The 23,928-nt window shown below is 50.1% G+C and overlaps 2 protein-coding genes across 6 annotated transcripts; one reads left to right on the forward strand and one right to left on the reverse strand.

Moving 5' to 3' along the window:
- Window positions 1-12,019: 12,019 nt before the first annotated feature.
- On the reverse strand, window positions 12,020-14,211 carry CBLN3 (cerebellin 3 precursor). Its single transcript, XM_047863788.1, has 3 exons — window positions 13,144-14,211; window positions 12,717-12,836; window positions 12,020-12,357 (listed from the first exon to the last, which is right to left on the reverse strand). Exons 1-3 carry the CDS (start codon window positions 13,441-13,443, stop codon window positions 12,160-12,162), a joined length of 618 nt encoding a protein of 205 aa, XP_047719744.1. The 5' UTR covers window positions 13,444-14,211; the 3' UTR covers window positions 12,020-12,159.
- A 172-nt stretch (window positions 14,212-14,383) lies between these two features.
- On the forward strand, window positions 14,384-22,941 carry KHNYN (KH and NYN domain containing). 5 transcript variants are annotated; one of them, XM_047863167.1, is made up of 9 exons: window positions 14,763-15,089; window positions 15,200-15,420; window positions 16,285-16,662; window positions 16,744-17,396; window positions 17,524-17,654; window positions 17,740-17,836; window positions 20,645-20,752; window positions 20,962-21,063; window positions 21,616-22,941. In XM_047863167.1, exons 1-9 carry the CDS (start codon window positions 15,080-15,082, stop codon window positions 21,866-21,868), a joined length of 1,953 nt encoding a protein of 650 aa, XP_047719123.1. In that variant the 5' UTR covers window positions 14,763-15,079; the 3' UTR covers window positions 21,869-22,941. The 5 variants fall into 5 exon arrangements, with proteins under 5 accessions (XP_047719121.1, XP_047719122.1, XP_047719123.1 ...); XM_047863165.1 differs by lacking the exon at window positions 14,763-15,089 and adding an exon at window positions 14,384-14,562 and having other exon boundaries at window positions 16,285-17,396; XM_047863166.1 differs by lacking the exon at window positions 14,763-15,089 and adding an exon at window positions 14,387-14,428 and having other exon boundaries at window positions 16,285-17,396.
- The last annotated feature ends 987 nt before the right edge of the window (window positions 22,942-23,928 follow it).

A 23,928-nucleotide genomic window follows, 5' to 3' on the forward strand; every position in this document is an offset into this window, starting at 1 on the left:
GTAGTACCCTTTCAAGCTCACCTGACGCATGGTCTCATTTTATAGATGAGGAGACTGGCACCCAGGTAGTGAGATACATAAGGCCCACGGCTGGTTTGTGGCAGGGCTGGGAGGGGAGCCCAGACTATGGGCTCCCACGCAGCTGCTCTTTCCAGTCCCTGTCATGGAAGAACTGGGTGAATGAAGCCTGGCATGAGAGAATGGCATCAGCGCTGACCCAGCTTAGTTGTATTGGAAACATGCCAGAATTGGGGCGCTGGGGTGGCTCAGTTGGTTAGGCAATGCACTTCGGCTCAGGTCATGATCTCACAGTTTGTGGGTTCGAGCCCCACATCGGGCTCTGTGCTGACAGCTCAGAGCCTGGAGCCTGCTTTGGATTTTGTGTCTCCCCCTCTCTCTACCCCACCCCTGCTCATGCTCTGTGTCTGTCTCTCAATAATAAATAAACGTTAGGGGCGCCTGGGTGGCTCAGTCGGTTAAGCGTCCGACGTCAGCTCAGGTCATGATCTCACAGTCAGTGAGTTCGAGCCCCACATCGGGCTCTGTGCTGACAGCTCAGAGCCTGGAGCCTGCTTCAGATTCTGTGTCTTCCTCTCTCTCTGCCCCTGCCCTGTTCATGCTCTGTCTCTGTCTCAAAAAAAAAAAAAAAAAATAAATAAATAAATAAACGTTAAAAAATTAAAAAAAAAAAAAAAAGAAACATGACAGAATTAGGTTTGGATATTTACTCTATATCTGCTACCTGTGTGGCTTGTTTCTCGAGGCCTCGGTTTCCCCATCTGTGAGATGCAGGGTGATGACTCCCAAGTTATGGGATGGCACAAGGATTACATGAAATAATCTGTGCAAAGAGGCTACTGTGGTGCTGAGTATGGTGTGAGCTTTCATCTCTGCCGTGGACTGTATGTTTGTGTCCCCACCAAATTCATATGCTGAAATCTTAAACCTCAGGAGGATGCTATTAGGAGGTATTAGGAAGGCCCTTGGGAGATAATCAGGTTTAGATGAGGTCATCAAGGTGGAGCCTCCATGGTGGGATGAATGTCCTTTTAAGGGAAAGGGGCCACTCCTTGCTCTGTCTCTACCATGTGGGGTACAATGAAAAGATGGCCATCTGCAAGCCAGGAAGTGGGCTCTCACCAGACACTGGATCTGTCAGCATCTTGATCTTGAATGTTCAGCTCCAGAATTATGAGAAATAGGTGACTGTTGTTTAAGCCCCGCCCCGCCCCAGTCTATGGCATTTTGTTATAGCAGCCCGAGCTGCCTGAGACATTCACATACTAGCTAACATTTCTCTTCTTCCTGCCCCTGGAACTCTTGCCGTTTTTGATCCTCAGGTTCAGAGACCTTCCTAACGTTGGCCCAGCTTCCCGACTCTGGGCCTCTGCTTCTTGGTGCCTTCCTTACCTGCCCAAACTTCTGTTCAGCACTGGCAGGGGTATGGAGCAGCAGGAAGGAAACTTCTTTCCTGAGAACTCCCCAGTGTGTGTCATTCATTATTCATGGATTATTCAATCCATTATTCATGGATTCAACGCTGTCATTCATTATTCGTGGAGCACCTACTGTGTGCCAGGCCCTGTCAAGGTGTGGGCTGGGTAGCAGGTCACGTGAGTCATAGGGTCTCTGCCCCTTGGAATCCTCAGCTAGGTCAAGGAGACAATTCAACAAGCAAATGCAGTGCAGGGGAGTAAGAGAGAGAGAGAGAGAGAGAGAGAGAGAGCATGGTACATGAGCTTGGGGCTCAGGCACCTGGGATCTCAGCTCACATGCCATTCAGACAGGTCATGGTCTTCCCTGACCCCCTTCACCAGGAATAATGCACATGCCCTTAGTACAAGGCAGCAAGGGAAAGGCTCAGAACTCCTAAGTGGAAAGCCGAGCAGAACGCTGGCTCAGCAAAACCTCTTTAGTTTTTACTCAGGATGACTTTAAGCAATAATGAGATTTTACCCACATTGGCTTCTGAGCGCTGGGATGATGAGATTTTTCTTCTTCGCTGTTGAACAATTCTGAGCAGGATTTGAGATTCCTCCTACCTTTAGGGGAGAGCATAGTAAAAGTTTGTCTAGAGTTGACCATTAATGGGCATCACAGCCTACCAGTCACTGCTTCTCTCGTTTATGCCCATCACGATTTTCCCTTCTCATATGGGGCACTGGAAGGTGGGCTTTCCCCAGAGAAATTACAAAGCAGCCAGTATGCAGATAGTTCTATGATGTAATACAAGTCATAAAGACAAAGCATGTTCCACATTGTATCCTGTTCTCACGTTAAAACTTAACATAAACTAGCTGGTGAGATTAAGACCCCTAAGCTTTGTGACACCACGCTTTCCCAGCAACCATTTACTAAGTTCTTGCGTTCACAGGTAAAAGTGAACACATTTGAATGAAAGAAGCATTGTAAAAGGTAAATGACCACTATAAAACCAAATAAAAATCCTACATGCCTTTTAGTTTTTAATTTTTATAAGCTTATTTATTTAATTTGGCAGAGACAGAGACAGTGTAAGTGGGCGAGGGGCAGAGAGAAAGAGAGAGTCCCAAGCAGGCTGCTAGCACAGAGTCTGTTGCAGGGCTCGAATTCATGAAACTGTGAGATCATGACCTGAGCCAAAACTAAGAGTCAAACGCTTAACTGACTGAGCCACCCAGGTGCCCCCCTACATGCTTTAAAATTATTTTTCAGTTAATTTATTTATTTTGAGAGACAGAGAGACAGGGAACGAGAGAGAGAGAGAGAGAGAGAGAGAGTAGTACAAGCAGGGGAAGGGCAGAGAGAAGGAGAGACGTGCGCCAGTGCAGCCCCTGACGCGGGCTCGAAGTCACACACTGAGATCATGACCCGAGCTGAGCTCAAGAGTCAGATGTTTAACCAACAGCGCCACCCAGACATCCCACCACCCCCTACATGCTTTTTAAAGATTGCCAGAGAATCCTTGGGACATGCACCCTTTTTAATTTATTTACCAATCCAAACAGTAACAGTAACTTACACATGCAAGTACACATATTGAGTACTTGCTTTGTGCCAGGCACTGTTCTAAGTGTTTTCCAACCCTGTGGGGTAGATACAATTGTTTTCTCCATTTTATAGAGGAAGAAGATGGGGCACAGAGAGGTTCAGGCATGGAAGGTCATGTGCAGCCACTAAGTGAGAGGCTCCTGTGCCACCGTCTTAACCACTATGTTCACTGCTTCTCCTGTGAGCATAGTCACTTCGTTGCTACGGTTACTCAGCCTTGCCCCCCTTCAATCTATGGCCTGTCTTTCCTTAACGTGTTACACTGTGTCAGTTAAGATTTCTCCATTTCAGGTTGGTCTGGATTAGACTGCTGTACAAACTAAAACCCGTCCGGATTTACCTTAGGTGGATCCAAGAACGATTCCCTTGGCCTTGATAAATTTTGACTTGAAGGCCAGGCCTTCTTTTCTCTGAGGTGTGATGAGAAAACAATGATTTTGAGTTGCTGCCTGGGTATTTCACAGTATGACAACCCCCGCTCATGCCCAGAGGCTGGATGGTTTTCAAGGACCAGAGCTTAGGATACTCACCCCAAATTCCCACTTTGCTTTTCCTGGGGGCACCTTTTAAAATAACCACTTGAGAGCTGAGCACACAAAATTTTAGTGACCTCTGTGCCAACCACCTTATGAATAGTAGGTGCTCGTTACCCTGCTCTCTACGTCCTGTTCATTCACTCGTGACCGGGGACAAATGCCTGCCCTTCCCTTAGTTCATTGTGTGCACCCCCACCCCCGTTTCTGGGATCTGTAATAAATCTTGTGTCACTACTTCCTTTGTGTGCATGTACCGAAACTGCACCTTTAATGAAAACGGCCCTGGGGTTTTCACTTTCCTGAGGTGAGAGCTCGGTGGAGAGCGGGCTACCTGCCTACAGTGCCCTGTGTGAGTGGCTTGTGCCTCCTCATTTTGACCTCCTCAGCAGGTCATGAGCCGCATATTCTTTTTTTTTTTTTAATGTTTATTTATTTTTGAGAGACAGAAGGACAGAGTATGAGCAGGGAAGGGGCAGAGAAAGAGGGAGACACAGAATCCAAAGCAGGCTCCAGGCTCTGAGCTGTCAGCACAAAGCCCAACATGGGGCTCGAACTCATGAAGTGTGAGGTCATGACCTGAACCTAAATCAGATGCTTAACCGACTAAGCCCCCCAGATACCCCATAAACTGCATATTCTTGACTTAATACACTAGCTCTGGGTCCCCCAACACAGGATGGTGTCACTTTCCCTCATCTAGTACCTGGTGCTACTTTGTAAGCTTCCACATTCTTGTAGATGGTCAACATGAAGCAGGAACTTGTAGTGGCTGGATTGCCAAGGATCTCAAAACCACACTAGGTAATGTCTCATTCTGAGACTCACCGATCCCCTAAAGGGCTATACAAGGAAGTTCACTTATATAGATCAGTATGGCAGCCCCAGTGTGGAGAATGGACTGAGGGAGGCAAAACTGGAGGCCAAGGGGTCAGTTAGAAAGCTTCTGGAGAACTCTATCTAGGAGACCGGTAGTTTGAGTCAGGGGGGTGGAACACAATAGACAGGGCTCCTGGTTGTGATTGGCTATGGGGTATAAGGGAGAGGGAAGAACTGAGGACAACGGCTAGTGTTGGGTTGGGGAAACAGGGAGGTTTCATTCATGGAGGACAGAGACACAGAGAGAGAACAGATGTAGGGAGGAAAGAGTATAGTTGACTATAAAGTGGGGCGTCCAATGTATGCATCAGGGATAGAGATAACAAGTGTGGAAGCTGTCAGCACATGGATGGAAATTCAAGCTTTTGAGAATACATCAGGCCAGAAGGAATCCTAGGGCAGAACCTTGAGGAAAAACATTTAAGACTTGAACAGAGGGGTAGAGGAGCCCGAAAAAGAAACTGAAGCCTGGGCAGAGAGTGGAGGGCAAGCCCAGAAGGTGCACAGTCAGGGAAATTGGCACAGAGAGTTCTGGTAGGAAGATGTGGCCAACAGGGTCAAATGTTAGGGAGGACTTGAGTAACAGAAGGACTGGAAATGTGCGTTGACTTTAGTGACACCAAAGTTGGGAGTGACCAGGCTGAGAGCAGTTTAGGTGGAGCAGTGGAGGCCACAGTTGACTTAGGAGGTGAGAAACTGGCGAACATAAATATTTGACTCTAAAGAGGAGGAGAGATGACGTGAACATAGAGCCGGGGACATATAGAGCTCTGTATCTACAACTATTTCCACACCTATCATTTTCTTTTTCAGAGTCAAGAGTCTTGAGTCTATTTAACTACTAAAGGGAAGGAGTAGAGAGGGAGAGGTTGAACCTTAAGAGAGAAGTGAGACTAAGGAAAGGGGATGTTTGGAGGAAGTGAGATCCGTGACTGGTGGATGCAGGTAGCTGCCTTGACAAGAAGAGGGACACGTCTTCTACTGAACCAGACAGGAGGGAGCAGAGATGAGAATGGTGAGTTTCCAGATGTGGTGGTGGGAAGGGTTCCTACCTGGTGTTTCTGCTTCTTCAGTCAGGTTGAGGGTGAGCCTGTTTGCTGCTGATGACAGGGGCAGACCTGGTGGTGTAAAAGGTTTAAGGAAAGAACAGAAAGCTTCAGTTGGATGCTGGGGAGGATGAAGAAAAAAGCTGGCAGAGGAAACCACAAAAGATATGCACAGAGGATTGGGGACAGGCGTGACTGGACACCATGGGTTTAAAAAAAATTTTTTTTAATGTTTATTTATTTCTGAAAGAGAGAGAGACAGAGTGTGAGCGAGGGAGGGGCAGAGAGAGAGGGAGACGCAGAATCCAAAGCAGGGTCCAAGCTCTGAGCTGTCAGCACAGAACCCGACGAGGGGCTCAAACCCACGAGTTGTGAGATCATGACCTGAGTCAAAGTTGGATACTTAACTGACTGAGCCGCCCAGGTGCCCCTGGACACCAATGGGTTTAGATCCACAGTGCGTCCTTCAGTGGTGGGACTTTCTCTGCTGAGATTGGCTGCCAGGGTGTGGGCACAGGGAGGCAGGACAGCTGCATTCTTTTTTTTTTTCTTTTTAATGTTTCTTTTTGACACTGAGAGAGACAGAGCATGAGCGGGGAGGGGCAGACAGAGAGGGAGACACAGAATCCGAAGCAGGCTCCAGGCTCTGAGCTGTCAGCACAGAGCCTGATGCGGGGCTCGAACTCACGACCGTGAGATCATGACCTGAGCCGGAGTCGGATGCTCAGCTGACTGAGCCACCCAGGCGGCCCAGGACAGCTGCATTCTAGTCTTAGGATTCTTTAAAAAAAATTTTTTTTCCCCAACGTTTATTTATTTTTGGGACAGAGAGAGACAGAGCATGAACGGGAGAGGGGCAGAGAGAGAGGGAGACACAGAATCGGAAACATGCTCCAGGCTCTGAGCCATCAGCCCAGAGCCCGACACGGGGCTCGAACTCACGGACCGCGAGATCGTGACCTGGCTGAAGTCGGACGCTTAACCGACTGCGCCACCCAAGCACCCCTCTAGTCTTAGGATTCTTAAAGTCTGAGGAGCTTTTTGTACCTGGAGAGGAACACTAACCACCATTGGTGTTTATTTATCGTTTAATCTATTTACCTCATAAACCTAATTAAGCAAAATTGTTTAAACATTTAAACACGGTTTGTATACCCAATAAATCAAAACCTACCTATTTTACAAATCAAATTATTTAAACATTTCCTGTAAACTTAAAACCTCCTACATATTTTGATAGGATCACCAGTAATATATTAATTTCTCTAAAAGCATGATTTTGGTAAACCACACACATCTTACAAGGACCATGAAATTTATTACACCTATACTATGTGTATACACATATTATAAAAATGGGTTTGTAGACCCAAGAGATGGACACTATCTCAGTTCAGACCAATTTCTGAATTTAGATAATCCCAAAGAACATTATCTCAGGGCAGATGAAGTTTTATATGATTAATCAATGAATGATTGGCTGGGACCTGGGAACTGGAGCATCTTCTGAAATGACTAAAATTTGGGGCGCCTGGGTGGCTCAGTCGGTTGAGCGTCCGTCCAACTTTTGCTCAGGTCATGATCTCATGGTTCATGAGTTTGAGCCCTGCATGGGGCTCTGTGCTGACAGCTCAGAGCCTGGAGCCTACTTCGGGTTCTGTGTCTCCCTCTCTCTCTCTGACCCTCCCCCACTCTCACTCTGTGTCTGTCTCTCTCTCTCTCAAAAATAAACATTAAAAAATTTTTTTTTAAATTAAATAAAATGACTAAAATCTGAGCCAGTGTTTACCTTGTATACCATGGGAATTTCTTAAACCCATGCTTTTTCCATGTGATTTGTGTGTTGTAACTGGATGCCTTTATTTTATTTTTAAATTAAATTAAATTAAATTATTTTATTTTATAATACATTAAAAAAAATCTTTTTTTAACATTTACTTATTTTGAGAGAGAGACAGAGTGCGAGTGGGGAAGTGGCAGAGAGAGAGGGAGACACAGAATGTGAAGCAGGCTGCAGGCTCTGAGCTGTCAGCACAGAGCTTGACATAGGCTCGGACTCACAAACCACGAGATTATGACCTGAGCCGAAATCGTGCGCTTAACCGACTGAGCCACTCAGGCGCCCCAATACATTCTTTAGATGTTTATTTATCTTTGAGAGAGAGGAGAGAGAGAGAGAGAGAGCGTGCAGAGGAGGGACGGAGAGAGAGGGAGGCAGGAGACAGAGAATCCCAAGCAGGCTCTGTGATGTCAGTGCAGAGCCCAACACTGGGCTTGAACTCACAAATCTCCAAGTCATGACCTGAGCCGAAACCAAAAGTTGGCTGCCTAATCAATCGAACCACCCAGATGCCCCAGGATGCCTTTCCTTTAGATGATGGCATCTTTTTTTTTTTTTAATTTTTTCAACATTTATTTATTTTTGAGAGACAGAGACAGCGCATGAGGAGGGGAGGGGCAGAGAGAGAGGAAGTCACAGAAGCTGATGCAGGTTCCAGTCTCTGAGCTGTCAGCACAGAGCCTGATGGGGGGCTTGAACCCACAAACCGTGAGATCATGACCCAGGCCGAAGTCAGACACTTAACTGACTGAGCCACCCAGGCGCCCCTAGATGATGCCATCTTAAAACTTAATGACTAGGATATTTCAAAAATGTCCATGCCCTGATCCCTGGAGCCTCTGAATTATGTTTCATAGCAAAAGGGACATTTTCATATGTAATTAAGGTTATTTATTTATTTATACTTTTTTTTTTTAATTTTTTTTTTCAACGTTTATTTATTTTTGGGACAGAGAGAGACAGAGCATGAACGGGGAGGGGCAGAGAGAGAGTGAGACACAGAAACGGAAACAGGCTCCAGGCTCTGAGCCATCAGCCCAGAGCCTGACGCGGGGCTCGAACTCATGGACGGTGAGATCGTGACCTGGCTGAAGTCGGACGCTTAACCGACTGCGCCACCCAGGCGCCCCTATTTATTTATACTTTGAGAGAGAGAGAGCGAGCAAATGAGGGAGAGGGGCAGAGAGAGAATCTTTTTCTAAATTAAAAAAATTTTTTTTAATTTTAGAGAGTGAGCAAGTGAGTGGGGAAGGGGCAGAGAAAGAGAGAGAGAGAGAGAGAGAGAATCTGCGCTCAGCGCAGAGCCTGAGGCACAGGGCTTGATGCACAGGGCTCCAACCCAGGACCATGAGATCATGACCATGCAATCTTGACCTGAACTGAAATCAAGAGTCGGATGCTTAACCTACTGAGCCACCCAGATGTCTCATGTAATTAAGGTCAAAAGAGGAAGATTAGCCTGGATTATCTGGGCAGGCCCAATCGAATCACATGAGCACTTAAAATCAGAGAAATTTCTCCACTGAAGTCAGAGACTTCTGACTCTCAGAAGGATAGGTCAGAGAGATTCAAAGTGTGAGAAGGACTTGGCCTGACATTGCTGGCCTAAAGATGGTGGGTGCCAGGGATCTCAGTCCTACAGCCATAAGGAACTGAATTCTAAATGCTCTTGAAAGTGGATTCTTCCCCTTCAGCAGGGAAGGCAGCCCTTGCTTTCACCCTTATGAAACCCCAAGGAGAGAAGCCAGTCACGCTCTGCTGGACTCTGACCTACAGAAAACTGTGAGATAATAAATAGGTGTTGTGTCAAGCTGCTGAAGTTGTTATATAGCAACAGAAAACCAACACAGTAACTTCCCTGCCGTTATTTACGAATTTATGTAGCCCATTTGCACGTTCAAAAACATCTAGTTGTTTTTCCTCAATATCCAGTCTCCTCTTTTTCCACATTATAAAACTCATGATGTTTAGCTCAGCATGGCTGTCTGGAATAAAGACTCGATTTCCTAGCCTCTCTCCTTGGCCTGGTGTGGCCAGGTGTGACTAAATTCTAGCCAATGAGATGTAATCAGCATGTTGGGGGCAACTTTCAGAAGGCTTCTATAAAGGAAGGTGGTGTGCTCTTTCTTCCTTCCTGCTTCCTAGGGGGCTGTAAGGCTAATGTAATGGCTGGAGTGCAAGGAGCCATCTTGGGCCATGATATGGCATGCTAACGATGGTAGAACAGCAAGAAGGGAAACTTGGCTGCAATCATCATAAAACTGTGATCCAGCCCTACTCTTTATTTGTGAATTCTTCTATGTGAGACAGAAATAATCTTCTTTGTTGGTTAACCCATTATTATTTTGGGTTTGCTGTTACTGCAATCTCATTGAAATTAGTTTGGTGACATAGAGGCTCCCTTTCCCAAGAAATGAAGGATCAAATTTGAGCTGTGAGCAGTTATCTTTTGGACGTTTGACTAATTCATCATCTTGCAACACACTGTTGGGCTCCCTTTCTTCCTGGTTGTGATATATGACCAGATGGTGCCAATCAGTCTCCTCCATTCTTGATACAGTTCCAACTTTTTCTGGAATCACTCACAGCTCTATGTGTCCACCCTTCCCTACTTATACAGATAAAGAAAAATAAGTATACTTTACGAAGAGATAAAATACTCACTATATTTACACTCTTCTACTTATCAGAATTAGCTAAATATATATGATTATATTTGTTCTTCTTCACTTGATAAATTAACTATCTTTTTGCACATTTTATAGTGACTTTTTCCCTTTTAATTTTTTTTTTTTAACGTTTATTTATTTTTGGGACAGAGAGAGACAGAGCATGAACGGGGGAGGGGCAGAGAGAGAGGGAGACACAGAATCGGCAACAGGCTCCAGGCTCTGAGCCATCAGCCCAGAGCCCGACACGGGGCTCGAACTCACGGACCGCGAGATCGTGACCTGGCTGAAGTCGGACGCTTAACCGACTGCGCCACCCAGGTGCCCCGACTTTTTCCCTTTTAAATATCACCACAGAGTCATGGATTTTAAAAATTCACCTTGTTCCAATTAACTGTATTATTTTCCTTTCGATGATCAAATTGTCACAGCATGTCAAGGGGTGGGAGAATTTGAAAATGGATTCCTTTGCCTTTTCGGCTCTACCCGATACAGTTTAAAAAGTATCCTTGCTTTTTGTCATTAACAACATGTTCCAGTCATAGAGTTATTTAAGAGATGGAGTTCTGTTCTTTTTATTTATTTATTTATTTATTTATTTATTTATTTATGACTTTTATTTTTAAGTAATCTCTACACCCAATGTGGGGCTCTAAACTGCAACCCCTAGATCAAGGGTCACACGTTCTACTAACTGAACAAGCCAGGCGCCCCGCCCCAAGTTCTTTTAAAGGTGAATCGTATTTGAGGCAAAGATCCAGGTGCTCAGAATGCATATCAGATTTTTTCTAATATTGTTTCTAGGCTACTTTAGTGACAAATTTTGAAAAAGTTACTTCTTTTGAAAACCACAAATCCGCGTTGGTGTTTCCTATGTAATTTAAGCATTACTAATTTCCTTTTGTATTTGACTCAAATATACAATTTTACATTTCTCTTCTCTAAACATACCTGCTTGTATCCTGTAACCCCTGATCCAAATTGTAAATGGCATCTTGTCTCTTCAGGGCTCCTGTGGTTTCTCATTGACCGTCATTCTCTAGTTGCTTTACTGATAGGTTTACCCATGCTGGGAGAATGGGACAGCATGCGGTAAGACATAGAGATTTTATAACACTGGCAGGAGAGTGGCTGAAGGGATGAATCATAGCATCTAAGACAATAGGAAGTTTAAGAAGGAGGACAAAACAGCACAAATCAGGAGAAAGAAGAGAGGCTAGGACTAGTTTGGGACAGGTACAGTGAAGGTAGCTGAGAGAGCTGGGAGGGTGGCGGTGGCGGTCAGAATGTGGAGTCGTTGAAGTTCAGATCACAAAGGTTCTAGGAGGTGGCCGCATCATTGACGTGTGTCATGCTTGGAGATCAATACTTGCCCACGTGTGACTGTCTACCCCTACCTCCAGCTGTCCAAGGAAGCTCAGTACACCCACTCTTGGCTGCAGCAAACACACACACCCCACGTCTTAGGTGGGGAGGTGAGGGCCAGAGTCCATCGGGGACCTTGCACAGATGGATGCCCGGATTCACTGTCTGCTGGCTGCCCCAGTGTACATGAAAAGTGTGTACCATGTTCAGTCTGGGCACATGGCCTTCCTGCCCCACCAGCCACAGGCTCTGTGCTGTCCTGTGGTCCTCCCCACACTTCTGCTGGTCGCTAACCCTCCTGCCCTAGCCCACACTGTGCTGGCTCGGCTTCTGACTGTGCTGGCCAAGATCCGTGATGCTGGCACACCTCATAGGAAGGAGCCTGCAGGGTACACTGAGGCTGGTCCATCTGGGTCCCTGTGGGGGGGCCTGTCAGGCTCACCTGTGCCATCTGTCCCCAAATAGCACTGAGCAGAAGGCTGGGGGTGGAGGAACAGGAAGAACAGAGTCTGCAAAGTAGCACAGGCCTTGCCACCTGCCATACCTTGCAGGCACAAAGAGACGCAGTGGGAGGATGGGGGTGGGAGGGTAGGTGAGGGGGGCCAGGTCCCCAGACACCACAGCTCTACTCTTCACCTTGGGTGTTAGGCACAGGGTTCCATGCAAGAAGGTGGAATACAGGCACCCAGAGGGAGCCTCTCTCCTACTCCAAAGATGCTGCTTCTGGGGCAGGAGAGGGCAGAGGGCAGAGGGCAGAAGGCAGGGGTTAGATTCCAGTCCTTGAAAGGCCTGAACCCTTAGAGTGGGAAAATGAGGAAGCCAGAGAAGCTTGAGTATTTCCAGCCCCCTAGTAGGTTCCCCCGACGCAGGCGCAGGGACACTCGGTCCCCAGGGTCCAGGGGCAGTAACACAGAGCTGGTGGCTGCCTCTCGGGTCACATCAGGGTCGTTGGCAAAGGCTGAGATGACGGGCCATGTGTTCAGCATCAGGCTCACCTGGTGAGATGAGCCCAGTTAGCACTTCTCCCTTTATCCCAAGATCCCCCACTTGCCCGAGGGCTTCTTTTTTTCTCCAGCTCCCAAGGGATACTCTGCAATCCTGGGAACTTGGGGCTCAGCACACGCTCAGTGGGGGGCTGAGGGATGGCCAGGGTTGGACTCAGTACCTCCTCCACACTCTCTGCTAGACAGGTCCTTTCCTCTCTTCCTCCTGCCAGCCACACCACCCCCACCCACCACCCCCACCCAAGGACATGGTCAAGGGAGGGACTGCCTAGGAGTCAGCAGGACTCTACTTATTCCCTCTCCCTTCCCTCCCCTCCTGAGCCAGGACAGGGCCCCAGTACACAGGTCACCTGGACAGTCTGGCGGTTGTACACCTTCACCACATGGAACCGGAAGCTATAGACACCACGAACAGGGGCCACAAAAGAGCCCGAGGCCCGGTCAAAGCCACCACCCTCATTCACCAGGACCTGTGGGAAGCAGACTCTGCTGAGTGGGGATTGAGGGAAACTACTGGCTTATGGGAGAGGGCAGTGAGTAAGGAAAAGAAGGGGTGGCAGGTAGATAAGAACAGGAGGAATGCACAGATTCACAAGAAATGATGAGAACGGGCAAGGAGGAGTGTGGGTAGGGGTGAAGGGAAGGGAGACAGGCAGCAGGGCAGAGGAGCGGAGGAGCACCTAGTCACAGTAGGGGGATTTTCCTTAAGAGCCAAATGGGTTTGAGTAGTTGATTTCAGGTCATTACACGTCCCCTGGACAAGGGTAGGGGGATTACCTGGTCAAAGTAGATGGCCCCACTGGTGCCATTGTTGATCTCCCCTGCTGGCTCGTGGTGGTGGCTTCGGACTGCAGCAAATGCCACTCTTCCTGGGGGCGCCTCTCCCAGGGCTGCTCCCCCAGGCCCCCCTGCAGCAGCTCGGCCAGGCTCACAGACCACCAGGCATTCCCCCTCCAGGAGGACAGGCTCTGCCCCCTCTTGGGCCCACCCATTCCCTAGGGTCAGAAGTATCAGGGCCAAGGGCAGCCTGGGGCTGGGTGGGAGTCTTGGTCGCCAGTGTCGCTTTGCTCCTGGCATGGCTGAGTTGTTCTGTGACCCACAAGTCTTCCTGTCTTGTCCCCTCTTGCCGCTCCTTTCAGTTCCTGCTTCCCCCGGGGGCTCTCACCACCCCTCACCCTGCTCCTCAGCCCCCTCTCTGGGTCTCACTGTTAACCTGGTCTCAGCATCTCCCTCTCCATACCTCTCTGTACCCCACGACTCTGTCCTGCCTCTCTCTCCTGCTGTCACTGCAGTTCCCTCCTCCTTGGCAGGGCACGAAGTGACAGCAGTTGGGCGCTAGGAGGGAGAGGAGGGATGAAGCAGAGAGACAGAAGGGCTACAGCCAGAACCCAGGGCAGCCCCTCTGGAGAGCACTGAAGGCTGGATCTGGGACCATAGAGAACTTGGTGTGTAAAAGTGTACATGTGCCTGTGAGAATGTGTGAGAGCCTGTAGGTGTATGCCGGTGAGCGTGCATCTATGCGCCAGACAGCTCGTACAGCCCCTCCTTTTCCTCATTCCTCTCCTCTTAAAATCCCTCACTAGTCAACAGCCCTCTCAGGGGCCCCTTTCCGCCATTAGAAGAAAGCGGGTGACCTTGTCTTTCCCCTACGATCGTGGTGGAAAGTGCTTGGGCCAACCGTGTCAGTATCTTGTGACCGTGGGCCAGTCTCTTTCTCTCCTTGATCTTCCACATCTTCATCCGAAGGGATCCTCTTCACCTCCAGCTCTCAATGAGTGGTCCCTCTCTCCCGAGAAACAACTGCGCAGAACGAGCGAGAACCCAGATTTACCGGGAGAGGTGAACCCATCAGGCAGGCTTGGAAGCTGAGCCCAAGCGAACTCCGGGCGAGTGGGCGGGGCCGGGAGGCGGGCCGGGGGCGGGTCAGGGAGGGTCCCGGCGGCAGGCGCGCGCTAGGGCCCGGAGCCCGCCCTGCGCCGGGTGGGGCCTGGCTGACTCCGCCCCGGGCCAGGAAGTGACTCAAAAAACTGTTCGAGATGTGGCGAAGACAGGTCCCCGTTGGGTGAGGACTTCGGGAAGACCCGCCCAGTTTCGGGCTCCCAGCCCTCCGCTGGGCCTGGGGCGCGGGTGAAGCTGGGGCCTGCAGGCACCGAGAGGCGCCTGCTGTACTGAGGCCGAAGCAGGCGGCCAAGGCGGGTAGGCGCGCTCTGCCCCGTGCCCCGGCGGCGGGAGCCGAGCCGGAGGCCCCTGTGCTGAGCGCGGCCGGGGGAAGGGCGCCGGGGGCGGTGGCAGCTGGCGGCTGTGGGCGGGACCCGGCTTGACCCCTGGGCCCCGGGTGGGGCCTTGGCGCTACCTAGAAGAGCGGCGGACGGCGGAGGGAGGGGGAGAGGTGGGAGGGGCTAGAACCTTGGAAATGGCAGACCAGGGACTCCAGAGGACATCCCAGTTCAAGCCCTGGTGCGGATTCATCTTTAAGAGGCCGTCTTGGACGCGGAGACTGCAGAGATCCTGAGGAGAGGCACTCTTTTGTCATCTATCCACTTCTGGCCTCCAGACCGAGCTGGAGCCCCCACTCTTCCTGCTTAGGGCTGTGGTCAGCCTTTTCCAAAGGCCAGATGCCCATCCCCAGTAGGCAGCCTTGTTTGCCCATGACTTCCTCTCCGGAGAGAAGACCTGGTTCCGGATAATCTGACGTTCTCTTCCTACCCCCAGGATGGACCCAGGTTGTTTACTAGATCGGTATCGCGACCTGTTGATAGCTGGTGTAGGGTGGGAGACCCAAGATTTGGGTTAAGGGGACAAGGAGGCTCTGAGCTGCCTTCCCTCCTTCCAGGGCTGGGTGGCCAAGCAGCCATGCCCACCTGGGGGGCTGGCTCCCCGTCCCCTGACCGCTTTGCCGTGTCTGCGGAGGCTGAGGACAAGGTGCGGGAGCAGCAACCCTACGTGGAGCGCATCTTCAGCGTGGGGATGAGTGTCCTCCCAAAGGACTGTCCTGAAAACCCCCACATCTGGCTGCAGCTGGAGGGCCCCAAGGAGAACGCCAGCAGAGCCAAGGTGAACACCCCTCTCTGACCCTTTTGGGGAACAATGTCTCCCTCCCCTACAGGGAGGCAGAGCAGAGGAGGGGCCGCTGGGGAGGAGCTCCACTCACTCCTTGGTTGTCTTACTGGCAACCTCAGTGACTGTCATCTTTTGAGGGACTTTGCAAATCTGTATTTATCTGGAGTTTTGGTTTCATTTGAGCTATGTTGAGCCAGGTTCTGCCAGGACTTAGAGACAGGCGATTCCACTCAAATCAGTTGTGCTGTTTTTGAAGACTAGAGATAATCCGGTTGGGCAAGCAGGCCCCACCAAGGAATTCACTGGGGGATGGGAAGCCAGGCCCCATGGCTTCCTGCTGTCAGAGGTTCTAGTACAGCTCCACTTACCTCATGGGGTGGCCTCATGACTGAGTCTCCCTTTCCTTATCTATGAAATGTGAATAATAGCAGTATCCACTTCATTGGACTTATTGTGAATGAGATAAAGCATGAGTCCAGCAAAAGTTAGCAAATGACAGTCTTTGTGGTGGAAATCTACAACACGCATACGCACACATACATATTTAGCACGAATACATTTTTAGAGAGATGGCCTTGTGATCAGTTTATTATAATAATATCTTAAGTTGAGTCAGGTTCTAAGTGGAAATATTAGCCGTAGCCCTATCAGCTGAAAAGGGAAAAGAAGTGAGATTCTTGATCCCTTTTTAACCCTCACCTTTGTCAGGCTCTGTGGGGCTCCATTGCTCTGTCTAGGCATCCTGGAACTCAGGGATGGGGTGGTGGTGGTGTGCAATGGGCCTGAAGAGGCTACTGGGCCATGTAGAATTCCAGAAGTCTCCTTTTTTCCTATCCCCTATCCCCATTCCTCCCCCAGGAGTTCCTGAAGGGTCTCTGCAGCCCAGAGTTGCAGAATGAAATCCACTACCCACCCAAACTGCACTGCATCTTCCTGGGAGCCCAGGGCTTCTTCCTTGATTGTCTGGTCTGGAGCACATCAGCCCACCTGGTGCCTGGGCTGCCCGGCTCGCTAATGGTCAGTGGCCTGACTGAGGCCTTCGTCATGGCTCAGAGCAGAGTGGAGGAGCTGGTGGAGCGGCTGAGCTGGGACTTTCAGCCAGGGCGATCCCCCAGAGTCTCTCAGTGTGCTGGAGTGCTGAGAGACTTCTCCGCCCTGCTGCAGCCCTATGGGGATGCCCACAGAGAGGCCCTGTTACAGCTGCCCCTGGCTGTCCAGGAGGAACTGTTGAGTCTGGTGCAGGAGGCATCCAGAGGGCAGGGGCCCCATGCAATACCCCCCTGGGTTGGGGGGAGCCTGGGCCCACTGGGTGCTCAGTACCAGGGAGTCAGAGCTCTCTCGAGTGAAGGCAGGGAGTCCCTGCACACTGGACCTACAAGGTGGCAAGAGTCAAGGGGAGAGAGACATGTTATGGAGAAGGAGGGAGGGAAGCAGGGTGGTCCCAGGGAGATGGATTTGGGGTGGAAGGAGCTGCCTGGGCAAGAGGCCTGGGAGAAAGAAGGGGCCTTCAGATCACAGCCAGGAGGAGGAGAGGCAGGGCAGGTATGGCCCCTGACAGGAAAGGGCCTGGGGAAGGAGGGGGTGCCTCAGGACAGAGGACGGTTCTGTGTCCAGAGTGAGCCTCCTGGTGCCCAGGGTCCCTATCCGAGGGCCGCTCAGCCCCGGGGAGCCTCCCTCCTCCAGCGGTTACACAATGGGAAGGCCTCACCTCCAAGGGTGCCTAGCCCTCCACCTGCACCCGAACCCCCGTGGCACTGCGGAGACCGAGGAGACAGGGGAGACAAGCAGCAGGTCGTGGCTCGAGGTCGTGGGTCTCCGTGGAAACGAGGTACCCGCGGGGGCAACTTGGTGACTGGCACGCAGCGTTTCCAGGAGGCCCTGCAGGACCCTTTCACCCTGTGCCTTGCCAATGTGCCTGGCCAGCCAGACCTCCGTCACATTGTCATTGATGGCAGCAATGTGGCCATGGTGTGAGTACCTGGTGGGCCTGAGGATCCCAGGGAGGGGGATGATATGAACAGTTTTATGGACCTTGGGGACACATGCTGAGAGGCCCCGTCTCTGGGGCCCTAGAGCGCTGACCCCTTCCCACTGCAGGCATGGCCTCCAACACTACTTCTCCAGCCGGGGCATTGCCATTGCTGTGCAGTACTTCTGGGACCGGGGCCACCGTGACATAACTGTCTTTGTGCCTCAGTGGCGCTTCAGTAAGGATGCCAAGGTCAGAGGTGAGTTGGGCACGATGTTTTGTAACCCGGGATAGGCCCCGCTTCAACTTGAGGATAACCCCATTGTGCTCCTCTGTTTCTCTAGAGGGCCACTTCCTGCAAAAGCTATACTCCCTCAGCCTGCTCTCTCTCACTCCCTCCCGAGTCATGGATGGCAAGAGGATCTCCTCCTACGATGATAGGTACTTGCTTCTCTCCTGGCCCCAGTATTGAGATTCAAGAAGCACAGTGGGGGCAGCCGAGGCGGGGATGGAAGCCCCTGACCCTTTGTGCGGCTCTAAGTCTGGGCAGCGGGAAAATGGCCAGTTATTCCTCCGCGTACCTGGATGAATCCAGGCCAGAGGAGACAGAAGGTAGACAACTGTGTTTGCCCATTCATTCATTTTTGATTCATCAGACTAAATGATGCCTTGTATTTATATAGTGCCTTACTGTCTAGAACATACTAGTTTAATGGGAAGCTGGGAAAGCTGGTGACATAAATAACTTCTTACAGCCCAAATTTCCAAACATGTAGAGAAATACCCCTGGAAGTACCGGTGTAGCTGTTCAAAATAACAAAGGCAAAGGAAGAAACACAACGCGGCCATACTAAGATGATACAAAACGTGTTACAATAGGAACATCACTGGACTTAGAAGTTGAAGATCTGAATTTGAGCCCCAAGTTGTACCTACTCCTTGACTCTGACTACAGACCAGTCTCTTAACGGGTTAACCTCTTTGTCCCAGGGTTCTCTTCTATCTGTTCACCCTCCTTGTGAATATCAAAAGAAGCTAAGGTATGTGCTTGCCTCACTCAAGGTGCCAGGCAAGTGTACAGTGATAGTCCTTGACTTGTCATGGACCCCCTCAACTATAGCAGTAGGTCTCATGTCTGTCACACAGAAATGCAGACATAGGGTAAGAGTGGTTACCTTTTTAAAAAATTTTTGTTTTGTTTTTGAGAGACAGAGCCTGATCGTGAGTGGGGGAGGTGCAGAGGGAGGGAGACACAGAATCCAAAGCAGGCGCCAGGCTCTGAGCTGTCGGTGCAGAGCCCGATGTGGGACTTGAACTCATGAGCTGTGAGATCACGACCTAAGCTGAAGTCAGATGCTTAACCGACTGAACCACCTAGGCGCCCCAAGAGTGGTGGTTAACTCTTAACAAACAAAGGCTATACTAAATGGCAAAGGCAAAGTGAGAAGTTAAAGCTGTCAAATTGTTTAAATAAAAAATCCAGGGCACATTCCCTCCCCAGGGTACACACATAGAGGGGGAAATTGGCAGATTTTAAAAGCCAATTAGTTATTTGCAATTACAAGTTCTTTATTTCCTAGGATTTTCAGTCTTAAAGAAAAAAATGAGTTTCCAAGCCACAGTGATTATATATTTTGTCTTTTCAAATACTTTTTTCTCCCTAACGAACAAATGGTATTCTACAAAAAGGCAGTTCACTTTCCCCCAGTGCTCTTCTGTTTTATGTCTAGATTTCACAGATTATCCAAGACATGGAACCTTTCCACACCAGCACTGACACAGAATTGACACTGAAAAGCGAGTCAGTTGTAATGAATGTTAAAGGCACGTGTCTGTTACGTAGGTCCCCGTAGGCGGACAGCACAATATGAATTTGGAATTTTGTCTAGTTACAGTGAGTAGTAGAGTGGTGCATAGCATAGGCCTACTGAATGAATACTGCTGAGCAACAGAAGAAGTAACATGACAGTAAAATACCTTTAACCTGCAAATACCTTTTCTATTATCTTATGACACCATGTACATTTATATGTCGTCTCCTTCATGTGTTTCCCAGACAGAAACTCAGAACCAGTCATGTTACACCTAATGCTTATCATTCGTTCCCTGTTCACCACACTGTCTTTCAAATACTGCCTGCCCACTTAGCACCTAGCAGTAGGCACATGGCCTGTATAAGGAGGTGGGGGTGCTGGGAATTAGGGAAGGCCTGATTATTGATTTCAGAGCCCGAACAAACCATAAACCGAACACTATGGCATCTCGGAGGAAAGGGAGCCCCCTTCTGGTGGGGATTTTGTGGGAAGGGAGAGATTAGCAAGTTTTTTTGTTGATTGAGGATGTGGGCTGGGCCCCAGCTTTTTGGTTTCTAAACCTGTTATAAAAGACCCCCTCCCATTGCCTCAAGAGTGCTATCCCATCTTGTGGAATCAGAATTACTAAAGTGAGGCCCAGGCATCTCTTTTTTAAAAGTTCCCTGGTGATCCTGTTCATCCAGTGAGGTTTGGGAAGCAGCTCCAGATGGAGGGAATCGTCTGAGAAGCACGGTGGCAGTCAGACAGCACAGGGCATGTTTGGAGAACAGGGTGTTATCTGATCATTGATTTTGTCAGAGTTGAGAGTACATTAGAGAATACCAGAAGAGATACGGCTGTACAGGTAGATTGAGCTGGGTTCTAGAAGGCCGTAGCTGCCAGCCCTGTGGACTTTATTCGGTAGATAAATGGCAAGGAGGGAAGAGTTTTGTTTGGGGGAAACGCGTGTTCTTTTAGGGGAGGGCAGGAGAGACTTGAGGGTGGTAAATGGCTGGGGTCAGGGCACCCCTTATCAGGAGGCTATGCAGTATCTCAGGTGCAATGTTCAAATAGCTAAGGGTAATGGTAGGACTGGAAAGGAAGGGGGCAGAGTGGAAGGCTCTTCAGAGGAAGAGCTTGATGGATTTGTGACTGATGGGGGAGGATGGAAGGCGACAGAGCCGGAGAAGATCTCACGGTCTCTCATGAATGAGGCACAAAGTGTTGGGTGGAGGGTTGTGGTGGATAGAGGGGATGCTCTTGGGAGACCATGCGGATTTGTCTCTGTTTCCTCTCTTAACTATGGCACCCGAATCTGGCAGTCACCTAGTGACTGGGTCAAGGTGAGGTGGGGGGGTCAGATCTCCATGCCCAGAAGTGGGTCATGGAAGTCGATGATACTCTGGGGTTGGAGCCTTGGAGTATCCCAGAACGGCTGCCGTGGTTTTTGAGACAGGTTCATGGTGAAGCTGGCTGAAGAGACCGACGGGGTCATTGTCTCCAATGACCAGTTCCGGGACCTGGCGGAGGAGTCTGAGAAGTGGATGGCGATCATCAGGGAGCGGTGAGGGAACCCTCCCCTGAGAACAGGGCGCATACTTGGACCTTTCTCTAAACCAGTTCTGTTCTGCCATCGGGTGAAGACTCTGGGAAGGGGCTTGATATTGCCTTGAAGAATACGGTGGCCAGTAATTTTCTGGTGGTGCTGGTCTCAGCTGTCTGGGAGGTTCTTAAGGGTCCCTCTGTGACCATACATTCTCTGTCCCCATCCAGCCTACTGCCCTTCACCTTTGTGGGAAACCTCTTCATGGTTCCTGATGATCCATTGGGGCGAAACGGCCCCACGCTGGATGAGTTCCTGAAGAAGCCAGTCAGGTAACGCCCCAGCTTCTCCTAGACAGCCCCCAGCCCTGGCCCTCTGTCTGAAGGGCTTTGTGGACCTGGAGACTTGGGGGGAAGTGTGACCTCAATCTGGGCCAGCTTAATTCTTCAGTGGTTCAGGTTGCGGTGGGCTTGGCCGTATTTAACTGCTTTTCAGGGAATCCTGACATAGACCCTCCAGGCTGGGAGGGAAGCTTCCCCTGATCCATGTTTGGTGGATTATTTGGAACATGGTTGCTTTTACTTATAGCCAGTTGTATTTAGCACATCTGTGCCGAACCATGAAGTAAGTGGTCAATGTATTAGACTAAAACTAGATCATACCAGTGGCAGGGTTCATCTTCCTGGCTCCAAAGGAAATGTCCTCCCCTTCAGAAGTGGGTTGATACTGCCGCTCAGTGGTCATCTTGGGGAACTTCAGGACCATTCCCCACCTCCCCCCTCCCTCCAAGCCAGGAATAGGCCAGGCAGTTAACTGGGATGCCCCCTGGGCTCTAACTTCCCTCCGTAATGCTCATCAGCTTTTCTTGTTCTGTTTCTTCCCAGGGCTCAGGGGTCTTCTAAGGCTCAGCATCCTTCCAGGGCTTTCACAGAACATGGTCATCAGCAGCAGGGGAGAGAAGAGGAGGAAAAAGGCGGTGGTGGCATTCGGAAGACTCGGGAGACAGAGCGGCTCCGGCGCCAGCTGCTGGAGGTGTTTTGGGGCCAGGATCACAAGGTGGACTTCATCCTGCAGCGGGAGCCATACTGCCGGGACATCAACCAGCTCTCGGAGGCCCTACTGAGCCTCAACTTTTGAGTCTCACCTGTCCGAGTAGCTGCTATACCGTCAGCTCCAGCCTCACCCAGCTCAGCATTTTCTGTGAGGGTCCTTGTGCTGCTCAGATCCTGACCTAGACTCACTCTGAGTTGGTGCGACTTGATCTCATCTGGAGTCAGGACCTCAAATAGCTCTCAGGAGGTTCTGCTCAGCCTTAACTTCTCAACCTTGCCATAGCACAGGGTTTCTGTAGGGAGTGGGGGCTGCTGGGAAGAGTAGGTCCTGGAGATTGGGACTGCTAGCTCCTCCTTCAAATTGAGTTGGGGATGGAGACGGGGGTGGGGAACGAAGAGCAGGTGGCAAGAAAGCTAAGCCTTTCCTTGCCCTGGCTTTGGCAGGTCAGAGGACAGGTTGCTTCCTAGGCCTGGCTGGGAAGGGGGATGCTGGGCTCTGGGGAGGCTAGTGTTATGGGGTCTGGGTCACAGTGGGGCAGCAGGGAGCTGGTGAAGGCAGAGGGAGACTTGGCTTCCGGTCTCAGCTATGCCTGTCTGTGACCTTGATTGAGCTGCTTGGCCTTTACTTCTGTGTATAAATCAGGAGCAAAAATGCCAGTTGGGAAGAGAAATGAGAATGTGGGGAAAGCTCCTTGGAGGAAAGGTACTTGCATCAAGTCTCAGGTGTGTCTGTCTGTGGCTGCACAGGCTTCCTAACCAAAACCTCACTTTCAGAGAGCTGAGGATCCTCAGTCCCCAGGGCCTGTGCCCTAGATTTTAACACTGCGTCCTCAGTATAATGTGCCCTATCATGGCTGCGTCCCTTTTGGGCAACCCCCCAAATCCACATTTATAAAACAGTTAATTAGGGGTGGCTGTTTGCATTACCAAAATACTCTCAGGGTTCCTATAAATGGCAGCTCTCCTGTTGCATTCAAGTGTTTGTTTACAGATTAGCGAATGTGTCAGAAAGTCCCCGTTGAGATGCACTTGCTGAAGTGTTGAGCGTTCGCCAAACTGATGAAGCCATGCTCTGTCTGCAATGACAATGTTAATGTGATCTGACCCCAGCATTTTCTCTACAGAACACATTTACTGCATAAAGTGAGGCCCCCTTCTGCTCTGTGTGCATGTGTATGGGGATGGAAGGGTTTATAGAGGTGGTATTGAGATGAACCAATTATCTGGAAAATGAAAACCAAAGGGTCCAAGTCAGAAGGCACCTGACTGGCCACCAGATCGACCACTGTCATCCTGATTCCTACATCCTGTCCTTTATCTGCTTCAAGTCCTCCTGTGCCAGAAAGTTGACTACTCCAAAGTTGTACATTTCATCTGTGGACAGTATTGGTTGCAGCCCCCAAATATGCTTTTCTGTTACATCTACCTTTGGGTGGGTCATTCTCTCAGGAACAATACAGAGCCCGTCAACTTCCTGAAGAGTCCAAGACCAGATAAAGAAGTAGGACAAGTGCCCCTGGATTCTGTGCTGTCCGGGCTCTGCAGCAAGTCCCTGGACATGGTTCTTTTACGGCTGTGGACATCTCCCTGAGTGGCACACTGCGAGTTAAGTACTGCCATCTCCGTTCTTCATTCCAGCAATTAGTGTTGGGGAGCTGGATGATGGAGAGTGTCTTCAGCTCTTCTCCCATTAGGGCTTTATAGCACTAGCCTGTATGGACCTGACCTAGGGGCAGGTGTGTGGCAAAGAGGCTAGTTGTGGGGTAACTGACTCATAGACAACTCCTAGTCCTCTAGGAAGAAAGGAGATTGGGTAATCTGGCCCCAAACTGGGGGCTAGGGGGAACTACTTCTGGTCAAGGCGTGGCACACAATCAGGACAGTAGGCCAGAGGGACCCAACTGTCCTTTCATGCTAGGGACTCTGGTTGCTTGAAGTCAGCCCAATCAGATGAGAGGCAAGTCCCAAGCTTCTTACAGGTGGGGATGTTGGCTTTGTCCTACTGCAGCTTCATGAACTAGGGCCAGCGGGATTGCTTTATTAATTCACTGCTGTTCAGTGACAGACTGAAGGCTGTCCTAGACTGAAGCCTTGTCTCTTCCTCTGCTGGCACCCTAAGGGCACTGTGTGAACAAGTACACAGGG

This window comes from Prionailurus viverrinus, chromosome B3, assembly GCF_022837055.1.
Source record: "Prionailurus viverrinus isolate Anna chromosome B3, UM_Priviv_1.0, whole genome shotgun sequence".
Lineage (NCBI taxonomy): Eukaryota > Metazoa > Chordata > Mammalia > Carnivora > Felidae > Prionailurus > Prionailurus viverrinus.

Coding starts and splice junctions, on each gene's coding strand:
- KHNYN (XM_047863164.1), top strand. Junction 15,421..16,284: donor AGAACGCCAGCAGAGCCAAG/GTGAACACCCCT, acceptor TTCCTCCCCCAG/GAGTTCCTGAAGGGTCTCTG. Junction 17,655..17,739: donor TAAGGATGCCAAGGTCAGAG/GTGAGTTGGGCA, acceptor CTGTTTCTCTAG/AGGGCCACTTCCTGCAAAAG.
- CBLN3 (XM_047863788.1), bottom strand. CDS start 13,443: ATGCCAGGAGCAAAGCGACACTGGCGACCAAGACTCCCACCCAGCCCC. Junction 12,837..13,143: donor GGGCCATCTACTTTGACCAG/GTAATCCCCCTA, acceptor TGCTTCCCACAG/GTCCTGGTGAATGAGGGTGG. Junction 12,358..12,716: donor ACAACCGCCAGACTGTCCAG/GTGACCTGTGTA, acceptor TCATCTCACCAG/GTGAGCCTGATGCTGAACAC.